The sequence below is a fragment of the Arachis duranensis genome, chromosome 9 (assembly GCF_000817695.3).
Source record: "Arachis duranensis cultivar V14167 chromosome 9, aradu.V14167.gnm2.J7QH, whole genome shotgun sequence".
NCBI lineage: Eukaryota > Viridiplantae > Streptophyta > Magnoliopsida > Fabales > Fabaceae > Arachis > Arachis duranensis.
Window position 1 is genome coordinate 53006496 of NC_029780.3, and position 11368 is coordinate 53017863.

Consider the following 11368-nt stretch of genomic DNA (forward strand, 5'->3'; position numbering starts at 1 on the left):
ACAACCACACTCAAATAAATGTCACATTGTAGATAAAACTAAGGGTTTTTTGCATTTTTGTCAATTATTATAGGCGGATAAATAGAAATAACATGCAAACTACACTAATCCATAAATAAAAAAAAAATGTTCTATTTACTACACAATAAACCAACTGAATGTGAAGTATGAGCTTCAGAATCCTAAAACTCAACACAAAAATCAAGCTTAAATTTGATCAAATGAATAAAATAACTAGCATATGATATACAACAAACTATAACATCAGTTTCAAAACCTCAATAAATTGTAATCTCATAAGTTTTCCAGTAGATACATACTAATGATAGAAACATGTATCTATGTATATATATAAAGATACCATACAAAAATATAGACAACCAGAATATTTTATCACCAATAGTTCATAAATGAGTAGTACAATCATAAGTAAAGGTAGTATGTTGATTTGTGAATGTAGAATGTTCTAATTTTGCTAATTTGACAATTATTAGTGAACGATGGTAATATATAACTTTCTGGTCTTTATGATTTCCAACGAAATTCTTCATCACAAAATTAACAGATGAAGTTAATTTGCAAGTCATAAGAAAACTGATCCAGAAATTAGTCATTAAATGCACAATAGTGGATAGTTTCATAGCAACTCACACATAGATGCACAAAAAGTATAAGAATGGCAATACAACAAATAAACTACCTTAGACCAAATTTTAGCATAGATCGTCAGTTAAATAAAGCTGTTTGTCAAATCACCAAGATTCTATAAGAAACACTGAAGAAAAAAAGAAAACCACAAAGAAAAAATACTAAATTGGAGGCTTGGAGCTATTGGGGTTGCTTTGAATCAAAGTAACCACCCCAGCATTGATATCTGGCTCTTGAAGTCTTCCTACAGCCACCGTTTCGAGGTCCTTGCTGCTGTCAGAGGAGGTGTTCTAGCATCTCTCTCCTTCTTATCTAAACATAACCTTGTTCTTAGTATGATGAAATTGAAAAACATATTTATAGAAAATTGGCAGCTCTAAAGGTTTTAACTTACATGGTACTGGCTTCCCTTCTAGCAAAGATATGCGATTCGACCCGGATCCATGAATTCTATGTATCTTTTCCGTGAACATGCACGGTGAGTACACTGAATTAAACAACCTTTATTATCAGTATATACATTAAACATTTAAATTGAAGTTATAAGGTTTGAAAAAATTTTGAAACTTACCTGTGGGAACGACTATTCCTATTGTTAAGTGCAACGGAATTGACAGCACGGTTGACCTCACTGAGTTTCATGAGGGTCAGAACGTCAGCTGTAGATGTCACCAGACACAATGTAGCATAAGGAAGACTTAATTCATCATCATTGCAGCTCCTAATCTTTAATTTATCATCTGTTTTGTCCTAAGTAAGTAGGTCTCTAACTTGTTCATTGTAAATCTCGACCATTTGAACTTAAATGTCATATGTCATAATGTCTTTCCTGTCATTAGACATTCGAAACAAATCGTTAACAGCAAGATAATTGTGTTGAGGAGATAATTTTCATTAAAATCATTACCATGTTTTCATTATGAAGAGAAGCAGCAAAGTTTCCATCAATATTTTCTTTGGCTTCCAAGATGCAATCAACCAGTAGCTTCACAAGTGATTCTACATTTCCTCTACATCCAATAGAGTAATTAGAAAGAATATAATTAGATGAGTATGAAGAATGCTTTGAAATCGCTTTCAGCAGCAATTTTTTTATCACTTGCAACCAAAACAATATATTTCATATTAGCACATGATGCAAAATTAGATACCAATATATGAGCAAGACTGAGTGATCAACCTTCTTGTTTCTGAAAATTACTCTCAACAGAATGCACTTTTTTCCTGTGGTAGAAAAATCCAATCGCTTACATGCACCGAAGGAAAAACGCAACTACAGCTCTCGAATGAATTCTACTGGCTGGCTTCATAAGTAATGGAGATCTTAAGTGCCTGTTGGAGGATCCATTTTAGCCATTTGTCATCAATAAAAGTCATTACCAAGTAATTCAATACAGTAGATCAGTAAAACATCATAAGGTGAATCAAATTATTCAGAGAGAGAGAGAGAGAGAGAAAGAGAGAGAGAGAGAGAGAGAGAGAGAGAGAGAGGAGCAACTTAGGCATCCTTGTTGAGTGCAACACAACTTTGGAGCCATCACACAGGCGAGGGTCGATCGTGGAAACCTGGCAAAGTAGGGCGTGAACGTCATCTTCGTTGAAGCAGAAAAGGCCGAGGTTCTTGCCAGTGGAGGCTCCGACAACTAGCAAGAACTCCTCCGACGGGTTGCTAAGTGCGTACATAAGGAGGTCGTGAAGGAACAAAAAATAGACAGGGAGGTCGTGGAGGAACTTAATTCTTCTTCTTGGCCAGAGACGAGATGAACAGAGCTTGATTGGAGAAAGAAAAGCAGAAAGGTGACGGAAACACCTTCTTCTTTGTCCAGAGAGAAAGAACACAAATTTAAAGAAAATCAAATTCTTTATTTATTTATTTATTTATTTTTTATATATGTTTTTGTTTTGAATTTTTTATTTTTAAATTGTATCAAATTTAAAAATATAAAACCAAAGTTAATTAAATTTTGACTAAATTAAAAGGATCAAAATATTTTGTGTCCAATATAAAAGAAAAGAATATGTAAGTTTTTTTATAAAATTAAATAATAATTATTTTTTTATTTTTATTCAAATATAAAAATAATTTAGTAAAAATATTGATATGATATGTATTTAAAAAAAGAAAAATTAATTACTGACGTAAAAAATATAATCTACATGTTAATGTTTTAATTTGTCCACATTTTTATTTTAACAATACGTATGAATTTATTACGGTACCCAAAAAAACGCCATTAGTTAATATACAATATCAACGAACACAAACATAACTCGGTAATGATTCTAGTTGAAACCCAATAAGATTCTAGAAGTTACTATTAAATATTCCAAGAATATACAACAAATCTCTGAAGTAAAATTTTTCCAATTGCTAAAATTCACCCCAGATCAAGTAACCAATCATAATGTTGAAACCAAATTACTGATTCAAGAATCCAAAGTCACAAGCAGAACGGGAAAGTTACCATCACGTTATCCCCCTACAATCATTAACTCTAAGACCTTCAAAAGTTCGAAGAAAAACAAATAGTTCTAACTTTCATAAACTTTTAACCCGTTTTGGGGGAGGCGCAACCAACTGCTCGTCTCCCTGTTCCTGTTTATCATTGTCGTCGTTCTGGGGTTCTGAATTTTCATTTGTATGTTGCCCCGTGCTTGATATTGGAGCAGAGGACGAGCCCTCTATCTGTTTTTCAAACATCATCTGAAGACGCTTCCCTTGGTCTTCAATTTGAATCTGCAACTTTCTTTGTATCTGCATAATACGCATAATATCAGAATATTACTAGTGGCATCTTTCCTACAAAATTTGGGAACAAAAACAATTAAGTACCTCAAGTTGTTCATGAAGCCGCTTTTGAAGTTCCATCTGCAACCTCAATGCTTCAGTTATCCCCTTACTCCTGCAGCCACAATCCAGTGTGTGTTTCTGGGCATTAATTACTCACTTCAATGCAGTTAAAGCAAACACATAAAACGGTACATATCAGAAATGCGAATGATTAAGTATATAACCATGGGGAAAATTGAAACCTTCTTGTCCAGTTTTAAAACCTACTTAATCTTGCATTTTGTTACGGTCTAGCTCCCAGGCTGGTCTAAAACTATGACCGGCCCAAAAGCACCCTTCTTGGGAGCATGATGGCTGATAAAGGACATAATCTGGATCATATTCATGTAGGATTCTGCGTATATTCCGCATGGATCTATCCGGATCCTTCCCAGATTCACCCACCAAACACCATAAATAGAGGGCGTAACACTCAACCAAGGTATGCTATCTACATCCAATCCTTATACCTCATAGACTATTACTAACTTAAGCACCGGAACCTATTGCAAGTACACCCCCACCTCTGTGGAGATGCCAGCCCAGAGCAAGGAGATCCGCCTCAGCCTCGTATCCCAATCTTATTCATGTTCCACTACTACAAGAGGTAATCACAATCTCACCTCCCGAACGCATTTTAAATTCAAATGTATATGATATTAGAAGTTACATTGAGGACATTACACTCTATGCTTGACGAAATAAAAGGAGATGACCATCGCCAGCAAAAGGATCAGTCAATCAAATGTGTTGGTGCCATAAGAAAATATTCATCATTAAGAAGGTTACAAGTAACTCACGTTTTTAAGTCTAGAGGATTCATTTCTTCAATTGAATCCATCAACTTTTTCTCAGGAGCTCCTGCAATACATGCAGAGAACAGAAAATCATTCAAACTGTTATTTCTCAAACTTGCCAAAAAGAACACAAATATGCTAGTCCGCGACAAGAATTTTAACATCAAGTAGATTCCTTTATCTTAAAAGTATGAATGTGACAACACTTTGCTCTTGAAAGATGCAAGTGACATCGAATAGGTCCCTAAGAACTCCTTTTGGAAGAAGTTAAGAGACCTGTATATCACATGAATCTTTTGTAAACCTGTTTGACATCACATGCATCTTTCAGAAATATATTTGTCGTCAAACAACTTTCAACGAATAAAATGATGTCACTTGTTAACTTTTGGGGCTAAATCAATGTAAAAAATATTTTGGAGACTATATTGTATGCTCACTATTATGTTTTTAACGTAACGCAAAGGGAATAGGAGCAGAGAACACTGAACAAATAAGGGAGCATGAAAACAAAATGTGCTTTATGAAACATTTTGGGGTGAGGAAATGGAAGAGATACTAAGTAAATTTACACATACCTTCTGATGGCTCAGGTTTGTATCGGGCATAAAAAAAAAAAAAAAAACAATTGATAAATAAATACACGTCCTCATAAGAGTTAAAAAGGAAAAAGATATAAAAACAACCACCTGAAGGTGGCTTTTCACATGATATATGGTAAGGCCTTCAACTTTCATTAGGTTCAAGACTCCTTTTGGAGTAGCCTCTGTTATGTTAAACACGATGAGACAACAACAAATTAAGAACTTCTAATATCACTCAGTGAGAAGGACAACTGCAACATTGTGAAGAAGTTAACATACTCTCACTACCACCAAGCTGATTCACTGCCTCTACAAAGGCCTCATGAAGCTCCGGAGTCCAACGCATTCTTTGCTTAGTTTGGGGTGTGGTGGAGACCGAGTCTGGAAGACCGTTAGCTTCAACAGATGGCACTTGCTGCTGTATTGATAACTGACTTTCCTGCATCATGAGAGAAGAATACACTTCTGTACCTTAAACACAAAAGTACATAAATAAACTGTGCAAAAAAGAGTTAAGATGAAAGACCTATAGATTTCAAGATATTTAGAAGAAACTGTGGCTTTAAATTGCCATTTGCAATTACAATTGCTGCTGCAATATTTTTGTTGGGTACACTTTGCATTCACTTCATAGCAACAACTGCTACCGCAACCACAATTTAAAAGGCGATGAAATATATGCACTTCCTCATACCAAGTGGTGGATGAAAGGAGAAAAACAAGAGAACTGCATTCCGCCATGCACACTTTATGATTGTGCACAGAACTAGATGTATGTTGACCAACTAAAATGACTTTTCGTCTTCATTAGTAACTACTAACTACTAACAAGGTGTGAACTGCCACCGACATGTTCTAGTTAACTTGACATGTAAGACAGCATTTAAGACTTGCACGGTGAACCACTATAAAGTGAAGCAAACCTTTGGTTTTGGCTCTGCTACATTGGTATCACTGACAAACTGGTTCCAATTTAGCTGAAGAGGATCATCATCAGACATGAAGGGATCAACCCACTCAAAATCAACAGCCTTTGGATTATCACTGGATGAGAATGGAGCACTATACACTGTATGATCATTCTGGAAAGGAGCGTTGTTATTATCAGGAAACAAAAGAATATTGTCGAACAGATCCGCTCCCCAGGAAACATCATCAATTTGTCGCAGCGGCTGAGAAGCTTGTGTTGTTGCATGGATTTCGGAAGCGGTGGGAAATGGCACGCCATCATCAGGGAAATCAGCAGGGGTTGAGAACATATGACCAACACTTCTGATGTTGGAATTTATTGATGAAGCCTGCGCTGCAGATGTAGGAAGAACAGGAAAAGATGAAGACATGGTTATCTCTGCTGGTTCCCAATCAAATTTGCTTTGCAATGACCTGCAACATATTTATGTCAATCGCTGAACCAGCACTAACAATAACTAAGTCTTGTACCACGAGGTGGCATCAACTACATAAACAAGACTATGCTACAATGTTTTACTACATTGAAATCATTAAACCACTCAACCAATAATGAGAAATGATCTACACCCAGAACATAATTTGACAATTCATATATTTTGCAAGTAAACCAAAAGAGCATAGGAAGACTCAAGAAAATAGTTGAATTACAAGGGCACTAATAAAAGTAATAAAAGTTCACAAAAACGGAGTCAGTCCAAAACTGCAAGGTGGGATTAGAAAGTGAAAGATATCATGAGAGTTTGGTGATGATGAAGGTTTCTCTAAGCTAACCAATTTCACAAGAGTCATCAAATTGGAATTCAGTAATTCACCATTCACTACACAAATCACATCCAAAACACCCATCAATCAATTAAATTATTATTAATAATACAACAAATGAACAATAAAAATAACAACCAACCACCCAGCTTAGAAGATGCTTTTTTTCCTTTTGTTTCATTAGATAATCATAATCTTCTCTCTTGAGGGATCCCAATACAAACCAGAGCAGAACAAATCAAAACCACTTGCACAAAATTTCCAAACTTCGATAACAACCCATTAGAATAAATAAATAAATAAGTAAATAAATTGTAACTTAAATAGCAGCTATGATGAAGTCAAATTGATTTCTCATACAAAATTCCTGGCAAGACATAATTAACAGAAGAACATACTAAAAGGAAAACCAAAAAGCTAGTAATAATCTATCTGATATGAAGGGAAGGAATCCATCCAAGTCAGAATAACAATAATTAATAAATAGATACAATGAAAGCCGAGGTTGATAGAACTTGACAAGTTGAAGTTACCTAGAAACAAAGGGCAGGATTCAGCAAAAAGAGCAAAGATTGTTGGGAGCAGAAGGTTTTAATGAATAATAGGAACTATGTTTTGGGGTTTGTTAATGTTGCTGTCGTCCCATAAAACGGAGGGGACGTACGAGGCTGCCGCTACTTTTTTCCCAAGGTTTTTGTTTTTTTTTCAAGTTTGACCCTTTTCCTCGTATTTATGATTGTACTTCCAAACTCCCCAAGTTGACGTCACGTACAAATTATGGAGTCCCTATGTTATCAGAATCGAACCGGATCAGCTGGTTTGACCAAAAAACTGATAAACCGATGATCTAGCTGGTTCGATTTGCTATGTGGAATTGTGGATCGTTCATGTAATTCGTATCGAACTGAGAGCTGTCAACCAAGGGAACAAGCCACGGCTCGAATCATGAATTTGAGAGAGGAAAAACTTTAACAATATCATGTTGCCCACCAAACCAAATAACTCTTCGATATACATGTCGTTGATAATGATGCATATGATATCAACTCATTTAAGTGTCACACATTTTTTGTTATATAGTTTATATATGCTGAGACTCATAGTTATTATAGAGATCTTATATATTATATATATAAATTGGGATCTATCTTTTAAGTGAGATAGTAGAAAAGATTTGGGGGACAATTACTTATTTTGGCCAAGTAAAGCCGGCCCCTCTTGTCGTGTCTGACCTCTTATTGGGTAAATAGTAGAGACCATCCTTTTTGGGTAGACCTTTTTATTCTTATTCGATCTGGCTTTATGTTTTGGATCAGGGTATGAACAGTGCTCCTGCTTGAGTTTGAGCTTTTGTGATGCCGAGTTTAAGCATTTTGTGGCTTTAATTTTCGTTGTCGGATACACCGCCATCAAAAGGTCGGGTACTTGACGTGTTTTGAAATTTTGAAACGTTACTTTAAAGGAGCGAACATTACGCGGTAGTTCTCTTGGAATCCACACATGACTTTGAAAAGAGGTGTAAAATGTCCCCTTTGCTCCTTCTTTCTTATAAAAAGCTTCGTGCCCTCCTTCTTTTCCCTTTTCTATTTCTGAAAACGTTTCATTTGCCTTTCCTTCCTTCATCGAAAAAACTCCTTTACTATTCTTCCTTTGTTTCTTACTTCGTAACCATTTTTTAGTTTCAAGATTTTCTTGATCTTGATTCTTTTGAAGAGTTTTTGGTGCTTCAAAGAGGATCGTTCGTGTTTTTGCTGCTTACTGTGCCCTTTTGTTTTTGAATTTCATCAAGGTTGATGCTTTTATCCATTTTTGTTTGTTGTCTCGACTGTTCTGGGTTCTTGAAATGGTTTTGAATGGTACCCTGAGTGGTGATTATGAAATGTTGGTGAAAAATTTTATTTTTATATTGTCGATACCTGTTATGTCTTAGGATTTCTTTGAAAGCTGTTTAACTGTTGCTGTTTTGTTGCTATGGATTGTAATTATGTTGCCCCCAAATGGCGTCGCTATCCTTTGTTTCAGAAGTGGCGCCGTTTCTAATTCATGGATTTGAATGTAGAAAGGAAAACTTTTTGTAATCATATTCGTCAAACTATTTGTTGAGAACCCGAGTTCTTTAATGACGATTTCTTTATTGCATTTGTAGGTATAGCTTTATGTCTCGATCCGTTGTTCACGACATGTCAACAAAAGTTCCTTCTTCACTTTTAACTTGGGTAGATACTTTTGTCCTTATCGTTGTCCCTGTAATCGATAAAGAATACGTTGAGACCATTCGTAGGCATCATAGGCTCTGTAAGAATCGAAAAGATGAGTAATACTAGGGTTAAGTACGATTTTGGTCCCTAACGTAGAGGCCGAAAATTTGTTTCATCTCCAAGTTTTTTTTCTTACAAAATCGTTCCTAAGGTTTAACCTAATTTTAAAATCGTCCTTCGGACAATTATACCCTTACCCGCTGTCACTATTTCTTCATCTCCTCTCTTGATCTGCTTCTTCATCCCTGCTTCTTCATCTTCTTCATCTTCAGCAGCATCAAGATTCCAGATTCAAGCCAAATCAGAAGCAGAAATTCACCCAATCAACATAGCATGACATTGCAGCAACATCAACATATCCAAAACCCATATCATCAATAGACAAACTCGATATTCCACAAGCAAAAAAATTCCACAACAAAAAATTTAGATATTCCAAATCAGAATCACCAAGCAAAAAATTTAAATATTGCACAACAAATTCCACAACAAATTTAGATTATGTAAGACAAATAAGAAATTCAGTTCACAAAGAAGAAGAAGAAGAAGAAGAAGAAGAAGAAGAAGAAGATGGTCGTGGAGAGGATGCAGGAGCAGTGATGGGCAGCGAGGAGAGCAGCAAGGAGAGCGAGTTCAACGGCGGCGATGAACCCAGTACGACGGCAGCTCCATCCTTCCCCCTTTCCCACTTCCCCCTCGTGATCCCTTCCCTTTTCCTCTTTCATCTTCCCCCGCCCCTTGATCCCTTCCTCAATTTAACCCTTTTTCTTTTTTTATTTAATTTTATATTTTTTAACTAATGGTATTTTAGAAATAAAAATTAAAATTTTGGTAAAAAGGACGATTTTAAAATTAGGTTAAACCTTAGGGACAATTTTGTAAGCAAAAAAAAAACTTAGGGACGAAACAAATTTTTGGCCTCTATGTTAGGGACCAAAATGTTACTTAACCTGTAAAACTATGAAATAGTAGTGGCCGATCCCGAGGAGAAAGTATGCTTTCTCCTTTTAGATAAGCTGGAATACAGTTTTTTTTACACTTATGATTGTTTTTTCTCGAAGCTAGACGTTAAGCTTCCTTTTTCTAACTTTGAGAGTAATGTCTTCTGGACTTGCAATGATGATCCTTTCCAACTTCACCCTAATTCTTGGGTCTTTCTCAAAATATACCAACTTTACCCTAAGAATTTTGAAATTAAAAAGAAAGGTAAAACACTAAAGGGACACCAAATTTAAAATCAAAAATTAAAAAGAAAATAAATAAGGCAAAATTCGAAAATAAAGAAAGATAAATAAAATTAAAAATAAAAAATTAAAAGGAAAAGTAAATAAACAAAAACTAATAAAAATACCTAATCTAAGCAACAAGACAACTAGTAGTTGTCAATCACAAAAATCTCCAGCAACGGTGCCAAAAACTTGATGTGCGAATTGTGAACTCACACAGCTTAACTGGCAAGTGCACCGGGTCATCCAAGTAATACCTCAGGTAAGTGAGGGTCGATCCCACGAGGATTGTCAGACTGAGCAAGCAATGGTTGTCAGGTTGGACTTAGTTAGACGAACAGAAAAGGGGTTTTGAAGGTTGCGATTCACATGAAAGAGTAAACAGGAAAATAAAGAAAACAAATAAGGGTTTGGTGTGAAAACAGTATGAGAAAACAGTTAAGGCTTCGAAGATGTTTATCTTTTCGATTAAAAGTTCTTACCATCTATTTTAACAATGTATGATTCATTCCATCGCAAATTGTAAATGTCTAAACCTTAATCTCTTAGTGATTTAGCCTCCTCTAATCTTCATTAACCGCCATTCTCGTTGTCACTTAATTCTGATAAGAGGGTTAAGTTCAAAAACTAGTTTATGGCCACAAAAACCCTAATTACCCAAAGCTAATAGGATTATATGTCACTTATCCCAATTTGTTCATGTAATTAGCATTTTAGGAGGAATTTGTTTTCAAGCTGTAGTTCAAGTGAGATAACTCTCTTGAGAATCACAAGAACTCAAGTAGAATAAGGGTCATATTCTCGTTCCACCCAAATTCATAAGATTAAGAACAAAAATAATCCTTAGAATTGAATTAAAACATTAATTAAAATAGAAGAATAATAGTTCTAATCCATAGAAATAAACAGAGCTCCTAACCTTAACCAAGAGGTTTAATTGCTCATAACTTACAGAGAAAACAAGGTTCCGAAAAGTGCCGAAGGAAGAAGATCTGAAATACAAGTGATCTTTTCCATTTTATACTAACCTAATTTTATACGAAAAATAAATTAAAATAATAAATTCTAAACTTAAAGGATATTGTTTGTAAATAGAAATTACATAAAGAAAATAAAATAAAACTAATAAATGCTAAATCCACTAGAGAAGTCAAATGAGAGGGTGAATTCGGCATGCTGTTGGTGTTAAACGCCATTTTGGGCGTTTAACGCCCCAAGGGGAGCAGCAACATTCAGGCCTGAGGTCCCTTGTTGGCGCTAAACGCCAGTTGGGCGTTTAGCTCCAAAGGAG

At 35.4% G+C, this 11368-nt stretch overlaps 1 protein-coding gene and 1 long non-coding RNA gene across 2 annotated transcripts; both read right to left on the reverse strand.

The window, feature by feature from the left end:
* Positions 1 to 632: 632 nt before the first annotated feature.
* Positions 633 to 2462, reverse strand: LOC107465814 (uncharacterized). The gene is made up of 6 exons (XR_001587507.3): positions 2147 to 2462; positions 1829 to 1980; positions 1556 to 1658; positions 1220 to 1477; positions 1043 to 1135; positions 633 to 960 (listed from the first exon to the last, which is right to left on the reverse strand). It is a non-coding gene; the product is annotated as an uncharacterized LOC107465814 (long non-coding RNA).
* A 453-nt stretch (positions 2463 to 2915) lies between these two features.
* LOC107465812 (protein PHOSPHATE STARVATION RESPONSE 1) lies at positions 2916 to 7591 on the reverse strand. Its single transcript, XM_052254535.1, is given in 8 exon segments — positions 2916 to 3403; positions 3482 to 3551; positions 4279 to 4339; positions 4854 to 4886; positions 4889 to 5041; positions 5139 to 5298; positions 5783 to 6242; positions 7127 to 7591. Coding segments are annotated over 7 exon segments (1110 nt in total). The 5' UTR covers positions 6200 to 6242; positions 7127 to 7591; the 3' UTR covers positions 2916 to 3187.
* Positions 7592 to 11368: the final 3777 nt, after the last annotated feature.